This window comes from Equus asinus, chromosome 2, assembly GCF_041296235.1.
Source record: "Equus asinus isolate D_3611 breed Donkey chromosome 2, EquAss-T2T_v2, whole genome shotgun sequence".
In the NCBI taxonomy this organism is placed as follows: domain Eukaryota; kingdom Metazoa; phylum Chordata; class Mammalia; order Perissodactyla; family Equidae; genus Equus; species Equus asinus.
Window position 1 is genome coordinate 53,411,628 of NC_091791.1, and position 13,430 is coordinate 53,425,057.

Genomic DNA, 13,430 nt, shown 5'->3' on the forward strand with positions numbered 1-13,430 from the left:
TGTAACTATTTCATGTCAAAGGACTTTGTTTATAATAGGCTCTAAGTAATATTTATCAAATTATTATATCGTATTTTTTCTTTTCATTGTGCAAGCATAATTTGACACAGTTGTATCATTTAACATATATTATTGTTACTATAATTGCTATCATAATATCACACTGCTCATAGCATAGCAAGGATAAGTTATATGAAGATACAACTTAAGAAAAGTACTTTTGAATTAATATGCCATAACCACTATTATTTGTACTCTTATAAATCTACAGCTACATGCCTCCCCCCAGAACATGATATTCTCTTATATATTTGGGGCCTGTGCATTGTTCTCAACTTCTGTGATGGAAATCATGGGGATTATTTTACAGTTGCAATTCACTTTTTGTTTGCTATATTTGTTCTGGGATCTAAACGAGTTTTATAAAAATTTTGTCTAGGAATGTAAATCATAAAAACTTATTTTGTTGAAAAATGTTAAAAAATCATGAAATGAGCCCCCCTTTTCTTTTGGCATCAGGAATAGGTAAATGCATACCTGTTAAATGGAGCATGGACTTTTGATAGTAAATTTAGCCTATGAGTACACTCATTTTACAGTGTTCACTCAGGCTTAAAATATCCTCTAATTCCTTTGAGGGAGTAAAGCTTAAAACACCATCACATGACTGTCTGGGTTTCTGAAATGCTAAATCTTTATAAAAGCCTTGTGGATTTTGCGTAATAATAAAGCAAGTGCTGGCTTGTTAAGCAGAATAATCTGATCCATGCATTGTATAAACCAGAATGTAATTTTAGATACTATGGTTTTCTATCACAGATAACTCCATACTTTTCAAAAGAACTTGCCTAATTACAAGAGTGTATTTTCTTGGAAATAAATTCATTTTGATATTTAAATGATTTTAAGATTCCATTTGAGGGATCTTTTATTTATAAATATTTTATTTTAAATTAAAATATCACATTTCTCTGCTCATGAAAAATATAGTGGGTAAAGTGTTCCAAGATAAAAATGATTACCATTTCATTGTGACTAATTCAAAAAAATTTATTACCAAATAATTAGGAAAAATGGAAATCACAATTTTGCTTATAGGTTAGACAAGTCACTAGTTCTTTTAATAAATATTTTTGAGCATCTGTTTTGGGCCAAGTACAGTACCAGACATTAGGTGCCCTTGGGAAAAAAAACAAAGCAAAGTAAGCAAAATAGACCATTAAACAACATTTTTCATTTAGTCTTCCCACGGACTTTTATGCACTTTATTCTTTGTATAGCTTGACCTACCACTCAGAGTATGTTTACTGTAAACTTTATGCATATTTCTAACAATCTTATTTATCTCAATTCTTGGCCTATTGAAAGTAGAAGGGGCTTGCCACTGAAGGCATGTATAATACATACTGACAACACAGATGATAACTAACAAATTCACACAGAAGCCACACTTGCCAAGGGGTCACAACAGTAATTTAAAATAATATTTTTCTGGCTCTGGCCCAATCTGCTACATGAGAACATCAGTCTTTCCTTTCCTCCAATTTCTTCCTAAATATGTCTGAGAATCCCCTGAGGGTATCTTAACCGGAGTTTCTTAAAATAGTAGTCCTCTTCTCCATTTCCAGGTCATTGGTCACCACCAACCAGGCATTAGCCATGCCACAGATGGCAGCCAATAGCACTATGATCAATGCCTACCTAATTCTGGAACCATTGCCTCTATGGCCTTGTTCTCTCAATCTCTACAGAGATTAGAGTAAAACCTTTCATATTAGGGTAAGCTAAGCTGCTATAATTATAATATGCAACAAAAATGCAATGGCTGAAGAAATATAGAAATATATTTCTCTTTCACATAGCAGTCCAGGTTAGTGTTCATTTCATCAAGGAACTCTCAAGCAACCGTTTAAGAACTGGGGCTCTGCCCATCTTCAACAAGGTTCCAAGGTTCCAAGGTTGCTCTGCTTCCTGCCCTCCCAGCCAGCAGAAGGGAGAAGAGCCTGTGGGGAGACACACCCACTTCCGAAAAGCCTCAGCTTTCTGTTGGTGAGAACTGGTCATGTGGTCCCACCTACCATCAAAGAGGGGCTGAGAAGCACCGGCCTCAGCTGGGCCACTCCCCAGGTACACCTCTGTTATTAGGCCTTCTTATGGACAGCAAGCTGTCACGTGCATCCCTCTCTTGTTTCACTGTCTTACACCTTTCATTGCAGCCAGAGCAGGTGAGGGCATTCTTGGTCACATAATCTATTCCATCTCTACCCCAGGCAAGTCCCTTTCCCATCCATATACATAACTTTTCTAAACCTTTACTCTTCTTCTCAAATCCACTGTCCTTCTCACCTATCCCCAGCCTTAAATGATGACCTGCCCTCCCACGGCAGAGTAAAAAAATAGACATTCTCGACTATGAACCGCTTCAACCCTCTTCCCTACACAGCCAGTCTTTTCTTCCTTTCCTCCTGTGACAGAGGAAGATGTATCCCAGCTTCTTTCTTGAGCCCACTCTTCTTTCTAATCTGTTCTTGTCTGTTTCATCCAGGATATTGTTCTATTAAGTATTCCTGCTTTCTCATAAATTGAATGTCATTATCCCCAGTAAAATGTTTGATCCTTGAGGATGTAAATATGCTTTTGTTTTGCCTCATGCTATTTTTTATTCCCCCTCTCCTTTTTTTCTTTTTAAACCAGATCTCTTAAAAGAGTAATTTATAATTTCTCATCATGTCTTTACTTCCTATCTACTGTCTGGCTTTTTGCATTGCTTATGAAAAGGAGCACACTAAGCTCTGCAGCCCCTATTCATTCAACAATTCACCAACATATATTTATTGAGCAGCTTCTGTGACAGTCACAGGGATTCAGCAGTGAACAAAATAAAATTCTTTGTCCTCTCGGAGTTTACATTCCAGTCAGGAAAGGCAGAAAAAAAAACATAAGTATTTGTTAGATGTGTCTATGGTGCATGATATGTGCTAAAGAGAAAAATAAGTCAGGATAAGGGAGTTAGGAGGACATTGATGTTTTAAACAAGGTGGTCAGGAAAGGCCTCTCGATAAATATTTGAGCAGAGGCCTGAAGCAAGTGAGAAAGCTGTCCACCTGGATAACTAGGGGAAGAGCATTTCAGGCAAGGAAACAGCATGTATGAGGCCCTGAGGCAGGAGCGTATTAGAACACAAGGGACAGTAAAAGGGCCCGTGTGACTGGAGCAGAACAGAGAAGGAGGAGGAGCAGCAGATGAGGCCAGAGAGGTAGGCAGTGCCAGATCCTCAGGGCCTTCTCGGTAAGAATTCTGATGGGGGCCATCAGAGGGGTTTGAGCAGAGGAATGATATGATTTGGCTTCTGTTTTAAGAACTGACTGCTGGGGACGAATGGATAAAGAAGATGTGGTACATATATACAATGGAATACTACTCAGCTGTAAAACAGAACAAAATCATTCCATTTGCAATAACATGGATGGACCTTGAGGGACTTACGTTAAGTGAAATAAGCCAGCGAGAGAAGGATAATCTGTGTATGACTCCACTCATATGAGGAATTTAAAATTATGGACTAAGAACAGTTTAGTGGATACCAGGGGAAAGGTGGGGTGGGGGCTGGGCACAAAGGGTGAAGTGGTGCACCTACAACATGACTGACAAACATTAATGTACAACTGAAATTTCACAAGATTGTAACCTATCATTAACTCAATAAAAAAAAATATCATAAACATTTACACTTTCAAATGAAAAAATGCATCAACAAAAAAAAAAAAAGAGAGAGAACTGACTGCTGGGGCCGCCCGGTGGTGCAGCGGTTAAGTGCACACATTCCACTTGGGTGGCCCGGGGTTCGCCGGTTTGATCCCAGGTGCAGACATGGCACCACGTGGCACACCATGCTGTGGTGGGCATCCCACATATAAAGTAGAGGAAGATGGGCATGGATGTTAGCTCAGGGCCAGTCTTCCTCAGAAAAAAGAGGCGGATTGGCAGATGTTAGCTCAGGGCTAATCTTCCTCAGGAAAAAAAAAACTGACTGCTATATGCAGAGTAGATTCACAAAACCTAGGTGGTCAGTTAGAATGCTATTGCTATTGGAATAATCCAGACAGGAGATATCGTCATCTGGGCTGGGAAGCTATGTGTGGATGTGGTGAGAAATGACTTCGATTCTGGCTGTGGTTCAAAGAGCTGACGGGCTGTGCTGGGAACTTCCATCTGCCCCTCCAGTGGAGTTTCCCCTCCACAGTCCACATTTCTCCGCCTTGTTTATGGCCCAGGAGACTGATCAATACAGACTATGTCATCTCTGGCTTCCCTTTGGGTTTGGCTCCTGAGAGGCTCCTGCAGATCAGATGGCAGAATGAGCGTGACATCAGAGTACTGTTCCCTCCACTTCCCCCTTGCCACCACCGAGTTATCGGTGCCTGTCTACCTGAGGCTACAGCTCTCCCCTACAGTTATCCTCTCTGATTCCAGGAAACCTTTCCCTCTCCTCCCTCCTTCACACCTAGGAGAAATGCCAGGTCCTGCTGTTGCTAGCTCAAGGGTGTGCCACTACCCTTTATTGGTTTTCCTGAACCTTGCCCACAACTTTATAAATAGTCCCTTTAGTAAGCTTTCTTCAGATTCTTGCAATCTTGACTCACACTGGGAGCTAGTGCATCAAATATAGTAAAAACAGCAGAACATTTGTTTTTTATCAGTTATTCACTCGTTTTTCTCCCAAACAAAATGTTAAATCCTTGAGGACAGAAGCTTCATGTTTCTGTTGCCACGACATGAAGTAGGTAGGGTTTGCTACAGTTGTATCAATGAGTGTTATATGTAATGATGCCGGCTGCATCATTAAGAGGTGTCTAAATTATGTTTCATATAGAGGATTAATCAAAAGTAGGATGTTTGTATCCATCTTAGTGCTTATAAGTATAAGCTTCACCTTGTTGGATAATGCAATTCCCTGGGATCAAAGAGACATTTAGGGAAAAGTTGGGTACAGCTTTCTTGTTACTCATTGTTCTCATGAAGAGATCTAAACAACAGTTTGTTGAATTTACCAATTGTTTCTGAACTGAAAAGAAATACTATTTGTTCCCACTTTCATAAGAACATAATTTTTACCAAATAAAGATGATGCCAGTAACCTTTTTTCCCAGCAACTTAAAAGGTGGATTGTGATTTATAAAGTTACCTGTAAACTTACTTTTATTTGCATAACATTTTAATGGCACTTATTTCTATTAGATTTGGTTATATGCATTCATAAGATTATCATTGTGATTGTTTTCCTGTGAATTTTTTGTTTTAGTATTGCATTTTGTTTTGATGTTTTCTGTTGATGTAAAGATTATTTTATTTTCACATGTTTAATTATAGTTATAATTTTGTGACTTGCTCTTTTCTTTTTTTTTTTTGACCTTCTTTCTGTTATTTCCTTTGGGCAAAACCTTAAACTGGAGGGTGAGCAGCCTTGAGGTATAGTTTAAATAAAAGCTTTGCTGAGTAATCATTTGGTATAAAATCACAAACAAATCCATTAATAGAAAAAGGAAAGCAATATCTTTTCAAGGTTAACTTTCTTTGTGGTTGCTCCCATGAATAACACGTGCTTATTGAATTCATTTAATTATTGCCTAGACTTCTTTATATTAAAGGTCTATATTTCTGGTAACGAGAATGAAAACTCCATAAGTTTAAGAGAGGAGATTGTCAAATAATTTATTCGTTAAAACCAGGGAGTATTGCTTATATAAAATTGTAGCCAATATCCCAGGAAAGTGTCCAGGAATACCCTAATGATTGGTGTGGTTTGTTGTTTTTTAACTAAAAAGTCCTGGCCGCCTTCTTCTCCTTTTTTTGTTTTTGACATTATTAAATATTTTCACAACCTAAACAATGTTTTGTTTTTTTAGAGAGAAACATATATTTTAAAGCACTTATTTATTTTGTGGGATTTCAAATTAGTTTAAATTAATATAAATTATAATTGATTTAAATTAACACTTAATATAAATTAATTTATATATTAATATTAATTGAGTTATTAATAACCGAAAAAGCACTTGACTTTACTGAAGCGAGAGTGCTTTTGGAATCTATGGGGCATGTAGCAGCTCTAATCCATTCGAGAACTAGTCCACAAAACGGCAGTCCCTTTCACCTCTACTCGACTGTATTACCAGGTAAATTATGACGTTTTGTGCAGTATTATTTATAGTTGTTATCCATTTGGAAGGTCACAACCGTAATGATGGCTGTGAAATAATGAAAAATAACAAGCATTGACTTAAATAATTTTACTTTTCTGAAAGTTTCCTAAACTTTCTATGAGAGAGACAATTTAAGCCTCCACTTTCCTGGGAAAGAAGGTGACAATGTTTACACTGAAATCCCTGTGCTGAGTACAGGAGAGGGAGAGAGAACAGAAAAGATGGGTCTGAAGGCAGCCACTTCTTTGAAAAACTGCCCTGAACACAGGCTTCGACGTGGACTGTACCTCCTTCAGCCATTTCCCAGCTCACACAACTTACTTATTTTGGCCCTCAATAAAATGGGAGGAGTTTACGGCAGTATTTGTTTTCAAACTCTGCCTCATGGAGCACTAGGGTTTCTTGGCGTCTCCTCAGGAGTCCTATGGTGGGCAGAATGGGAGGCCCACCCAGAGCAGTGTCTCCTGTAATTGTTTTATAGTTTTTTCCAGTAAAGGGTTGTACAGTTTTTAAAAGTTTGGTCACCTCCAACGTCCCTTCTAGCTCTATAAAAGCTCATCATTCTGTTTACAGTCTTTTTTCTTAATTTCTTTTTGGGGGGAGGCTTATAGTCAAACAGGGTAAAAGATAACCTGTGTTGTGAACACAGTAGAGAGATGCAAGTACTAAATTAGTGTTTGGATTTGGAAAGGCTAAGTGAATGAACTCATGAGAGCATCACTTTCCTTTAAAAGGGAGGGGTGGGGAGAAAATATACATAGGATTTTAACCCTGGAAGAATATCCCCATACTTGGACAAAAGCTTGAAATTGGCAGCAGGGAAGGATTTAAGAGAACTCATGAAAAGTGAAAACCTGAAGAGAACTTCTGGCCTTTTTTAAAAATTTGAGATGATAATCTTATAAATCAATTTTCTCATTTCAAATATAGATAATATGCCCTAATATTTGCTTTGGGCAGATTTTTTAAGCTTTCAGGAGTCTCTATGAATTAGAGTAAATTGGTATTATTCGTATTTTACAATACATTGCTTCAAAAGTTATTCATAGCTATTTTTAATGTTTGTCCATGAAAACAGAAAACCGTAAAATCTACTTGAATTGTAGTTTCATGTTGTCTCTGGAATATCCAAACAGGCATCTGTATTTAAAACTAAATAGGTCAGTTTTCGAGCTATTTGTGTACCCTAAATTTTTTTTGTCATCTCACTGGGACGAGAACGAGGGAAGTAGTGGTTATTCTTGGACCTCACGTTCAGCAGTTCCTTACAATTTCTTTCTCCACATGGTATAATTGGCTCATAGCACCAATTCCAGTGTCAGGCAGCCTGGATTAAAATTCTGGCTAAATGACCTTGAGCAAGTCGTTTTACCTCTCTGTGCCACTTTTTCCATATCTGTAGTGGAAATAATTATGTTTCCTACCTTGTAATGTTGTTGTGGGGAGTAAATGAATTAATACATGTTGTGTACTTGGAAGGGTCCCTAGCCCATAGTTGGCATGGTTTTGTGTATTAGCTATTATAGTATTGAGCAGAAGAGGAGAGATTTTAATCCTAAATGAAAGTCCAGCCTACTTGAGAAATAAGAGAGTCTATATACTCTGGTAGGTGGAAGGGTATAAATTTGGAGGAATGAGTTCAAGAAAAATTAATCTGGCAGCATTCTGTGGAAAGGACTGGTACAAATTGACACCAGAGTCTCAGGAACCAGTCAGGTTGCTCTGTTCCAGGTAAGAGGTAAAAACGTCCTGCACTACTGTCTTAGTCCACTCAGACTACTGTAACAAAAATACATAGACTGGGTGGTTTATAAACAACAGAAATTTATTTCTCACAGTTCTGGAGTCTGGTAAGTCCAAGATCAAGGTGCCGGCAGACCCAATGGCAGGTGGGGACCTACTTCCTGGTTTCTGGACAGCCATCTTCTCACTGTGTCCTCACATGGTGGAAGGGGCGAGAGAGCTCTCTGGGGGCCTTATTAGAAGAACACTAATCCCATTCATGAGGGCTCCACCCTCATGATCTCATCACCTCCCAAAGGCCCCACCTCCTAGTACACATTTGGGGTTAGGATTTCAACAGATGAATTTGATTTGGGGGACGGGGCGGGGGGGGGGCACAAACATTTGGTCTCTTGTAGCAACCATCATAGTATTGGAGTAGAAAGAAAAGGATATGTGAGACATTACAGGCTTATATGCAGGGAAAGAGGAAAAAACACTAACCTTAGACTTTCCAGCTGGGTGACTAGCCCTATGGATGTAACAAACCCAGAAATGTTCTTTGGTTTCTGAACAGTTTCTATATATTGAGAAATAAGGAATGCAAAATTTAAAAGACTAATAAAGATTAAATGTGGTCATATTTTACATTATATTATTTCTATAACAAATAAATAGCAAATAGGCTTCATAAAGAAGCATGCAGATAAGAATAAGATCTGTTAAGGCTGGCCTGGTGGCGCAGCAGTTAAGTGTGCACATTCTGCTTCGGTGGCCCAGGGTTCGCTGGTTTGGATCCCGGGTGCAGACCACTTGGCAAGCCATGCTGTAGTAGGCGTCCCACATATAAAGTGGAGGAAGATGGGCACGGATGTTAGCTCAGGGCCAGTCTTCCTCAGGAAAAAGAAGAAGATCGACAGCAGATGTTAGCCAAGGGCTAATCTTCCTCAAAAAAAAAAAAAAAAATCTGTTAAAGAATTCTCCAGTTAAGGAAAATAGATCCAGGGCTGGCCCCGTGGCCAAGTGGTTAAGTTCACACACTCCACTTCAGTGACCTAGGGTTTTGCTGCTTCGGATCCTGGGTGAGGACATGGCACTGCGCATCAAGCCATGCTGAGGGGACATTCCACATGCCACAACTGGAAGGACCCACACCTGAAAAAAATACACAACTATGTACCAGGGGGCTTTGGAGAGAAAAAGGGAAAAATAAAATATTTTGTTTTAAAAAAAGAAAAATATATCCTATTTTTCCAATTCTTTCATTCGGATTCCTACATTACATTGTATCAGACCTGGAGATTTGTTATTCTTTGATTCTTGTATCCCAAGACTATCGATGTAATGATGTGAGGAACTTAGACATAAAACCTGTTGAGAATTAAACCATCACCTTCTGCGTTTGATCCAACATACCAGGTATCTAGAAATGTATATGACATATATATAATTATTCAGAGTTGCATATAATTTTAGTATTATTTCATAAGGATTTTTATTATTTCCAGGTTCGATGGATGATGTACTGGATTGTTTTTGCTCTCTATACTGTGATTGAAACAGTAGCAGATCAGACAGTTGCTTGGTAAGTTCTGGTATTGAGAAAGGGCCAGACTATAGATTCTATAGACTCATTATCATGTGTCCTGAGTTCTTCTCCTGTTCTTACTGTTAACTAAGTGAATTTGATCTAGTTACCTACTTACCCAATGCCTCATTTTCTTCATCTGGTTTCCCCATAAGAACATCTCTTTCCTTAGAGGCCCCCTCAGAGAAAGGCAGCTCATTCTTCTCCCCATGTGCCACTCCCTGCCCACTTCCCACACACCTCCCAGTATCTTGCAGTAGAGACACTTGGCTGTCATTTGTCCTTTTTCCACACTGATGACTTCAGGCTATTCTTCCTTATCATGTCCTAAACAACTCCTCTTTTGAAGCCCGCAGCATCTGGTTTTAGCACTCCCTCCCAACCCTTAAAACTCTCATCTACAAACATTCAGACCGTATGACGTCGACATCCATGGGGACGCCCACTCACCACCAGCTCCTTAGCCCCTCTATTCCAAATAGCTGAGACAACATTAAATTCAAGCATCTTTATATCCTCAAGTATTTAACATTTTACTGAGGAACAGTACTTAATGGAACAACTTGAACCTCCTTGTCCTCTGTTTCAGTGGTGCTTTTTCATCTAAACCTTGCCGTCACTTCGAGAAGCCCTCCTCTCAAAGTCTTTAAACTTACTATTTGCCAGTATCTTCAGTTGCCCTTGCTGCACAAACCTTCAGCCTAGATTAGCCCTTCTTTACTTCTTTACCTGTGCTACTAAATGCAGCCGATAAAACCAGTCAGCTGCTCATATAGGTATCAATTTGAACTTCCCCATTCCCTTTACTTCCATTCCCTCCTGTATCTGTTTCAGACATTTGCTGTTCTCTCCTTAAACTGTCTTTCTGACTTTGCTGTTCTCATCATATTCTCACAGCACATTAGGTCACATTGGATTGCTAGAAAAAAATAGAAGTCATCAGACTTAAATGTTCTTAACAACCTGCCCTTATTTATGAACTTCTCTGTATCTGCACCCATCTTTCTCTTCTGATTTGAAATGTAAGTTTTCCTTCCTCTGTCCCAAAGCTCATTCATTTACCTGTTAAGTTTTTGGTTTAGGGGTGTTGGGGAGGGTTGCTTGTTTGTTTGTTAAGTGGCAGAACACAGATTCCAAACCATGCCAGGTGTGTTAAGTTTCAAAGGTCTCTTTGAAGATTTCTCATTTTTTCCTATTGCAAATGTCACATATATACATTATTAAAAAGTGAACAATACAGGGGCCACCTGGTGGTGTAGTGGTTAAGTTCGCGCACTCTGCTTCGGTGGCCTGGGGTTTGCTGTTTCGGATCCAGGGTGCAGACCTAGCACCACTCATCAAGCCACGCTGTGGCAGCATCTCACATAAAATAGAGGAAGATTGGCACAGCTGTTAGCTCAGTGACCATCTTCCTAAAGCAAAAAGAGGAAGACTGGCAACAGATGTTACCTCAAGGCCAATCTTCCTCACAAAAAAAAAAAAAAAGGCAGAAAAAAAACAGTGAACAATGTAGAAAAAGTTTACCACTAACAATGAAAGTCCAGGAAGTCCTCTATAGTTGCACTGTGGCAGAGACCCTTTGTTGACTACACAGTAGTCATTCCTTACTGCCCCCAACCCATGTGCCTCATCAGAAGAACCCAGATTTGTTCATTTATCATGTATCCCTAATACTTCATGGACCACAAGATGCTAGTCCCCTCATGATGTATTAGTTAACTTTTGCTGTAACAATGAACAACCGTAAAAGCACAGAGGGTTCAAAAAAAAAAAACATTTATTTATTGCTCAAGCTACTTGAGGGCAAATGATTGGCTGCAGTTTTGCTGGGCTCAGCTCAGTTTTAAATGTCTTCTTGTTTCAGAACCATGGCTGAGGAAGCAAGCTGTTCTCATGGCAGAAAGCTAAAGTTTAAAGCAAGAGGTTGGAGGTGTTGGAGTGAGGGCATTTAAAGCTTCTGTTGGCATGTGACACAGATCACACTCACACTCTGTTAGCCAAAGCAGGTTCCATGGCTAAACCCACAATCATTGCTTGAGGAAGTGTACTTGGCCTACAGGGCCCTGCAGAGTCACATGGAAAGGACATGGGTGTATAACCCTAATTCCCAGTCTGTTGCAGTGGTAATCCCATTCCCCTTGACATAAACAATGTAGGTCTGCACAATGCTGCAATTCTGGCCAAATGAGAGTGGAGGGGAAGTTTTCCGGGAGTTCTGAGAAAGAGAAGGCGATATGTGTTTGAGGTAACATTGAGTACTTGGAGCATATCAAGTTGAGTCCTGATGCTCAGAGGTGGGTCAGGTGGTAGTTGGGCTCTGCAGACAGGGTGAGTGTACACGGCTGCCCTGGTTAAATGCTATTCATGCCCTCTCTGAACTGCTGCAGTCAGCTGGCAGCTTGCCCATGCTTGCCTAAATGGAGGCATCTTGTACTGGAAGGTGTGAATCTCTTTGGGATCAGGTCGCTCTTTTATTAACTGATCTATAGCTACTGAGGTTAATTTGTAGATTCAACCGTAGATGTTTCCCTGATCACTCACTTTTAAATGTGAAAACTTAACACAGTGACTGAACTTTCTAAAAAGCTTTGTTGTGATTTCCTCATTGTTTGTAGTTTATTTTCACCATGGTTTTTTCGATTTTTTTCTTGTTAGGTTCCCCCTGTACTATGAGCTTAAGATTGCTTTTGTCATATGGCTGCTCTCTCCCTATACCAAAGGAGCAAGTTTAATATATAGAAAATTCCTTCATCCACTTCTTTCTTCAAAGGAAAGGGTAAGATATATAAATTATTTCCACAAATCATTTGTTAGAAATGTACGCCATCACGTGGTTTATGCTATAAAATTAGTGAGAGTATTATATTATGGGGGTAAGTCCTAGTCTGGCTTCTTGGCACTATTTTTAAATAAAATTAATATCTATGGGTTTGGGATTTTTCTTCCCAGGAGATTGATGATTATATTGTACAAGCAAAGGAACGAGGCTATGAGACTATGGTAAACTTTGGGCGGCAAGGATTAAATTTAGCAGCTACTGCTGCTGTCACCGCAGCTGTAAAGGTAATTTTTTATTTACATTTTTCATCCAAGGTCACGTTAAGTCAATGGATAAAAGTAGGGTGGCTTTTTATTTCAGATCGTTATAAAATTTTGGCAGAATTTTGTTTTCTGTTTATTTTTGTGATACTGGAAAGACAGATAATTTGAAAAACATTTTAACACACATTTTCTATAACTACTCAATATTTTGAAACTCATAATTGATCACAAAATCAGAGCTAGTTAATTAATAAAGCATACCTGAAAATGTCATTTTGTCATAATTTTCCTACTTTATAACCTTAAAGTAGTTTTGCATGAATCGCCTTTAGTAAAGATGCCGTTCTTTCTTTCTCTGTCTTTGGTACTCTCTCTCTCTGGCAATATCTTGGTAGGATTTCTGGCTCACTTCTGCACCCCTACTTCGACCAGTTTGAGGTAACTGATTATTCAAAATAAGGCATGAAAAAATTCTATTCTTAAAATTTGAGATTTTACTTAGCCAGTTACTAATGTCATGTGTTGTGTTTTGCAAGCCAAGTTATCAAATGAATGCCTTCTGTGAAAACTTGTGTTATGGCTTTTGGATTTCTTTGCATGTAGTAATTAGTGTGGTTTATTTTAAATACCATAGCATAATTGATTTTGGTGTGTAGCATATGGAAAGAAAACAGGCTTCAGATTCAGAAAGTGCTGAGTGTGACTTTCTAAATAACTGTTAGTGATTTACTTAACTTCTGTGTTCCTTAGTTGCTTCATGTATAAAATGGGGATGTTATACTTATCAGTGAGAGCACATATAAAAACACAATGCTTGCCAAAATATAGTAAGAGCCTGATAAACATTAATATCACCTTTCTCTGTCTCACTTCAA

At 38.9% G+C, this 13,430-nt stretch overlaps 1 protein-coding gene across 2 annotated transcripts in view; it reads left to right on the forward strand.

Annotated features, from left to right (window-relative positions):
- REEP3 (receptor accessory protein 3) overlaps positions 1 to 13,430 on the forward strand; it is a 96,109-nt gene that overhangs the window by 60,303 nt on the left and 22,376 nt on the right. For both annotated transcript variants that reach the window (XM_070488652.1, XM_044755780.2), the window contains 3 exons: positions 9,434 to 9,510; positions 12,169 to 12,289; positions 12,463 to 12,576. In XM_070488652.1, the coding sequence (XP_070344753.1) occupies positions 9,434 to 9,510; positions 12,169 to 12,289; positions 12,463 to 12,576 (312 nt within the window). The remainder of the gene's footprint in view (positions 1 to 9,433; positions 9,511 to 12,168; positions 12,290 to 12,462; positions 12,577 to 13,430) is intronic.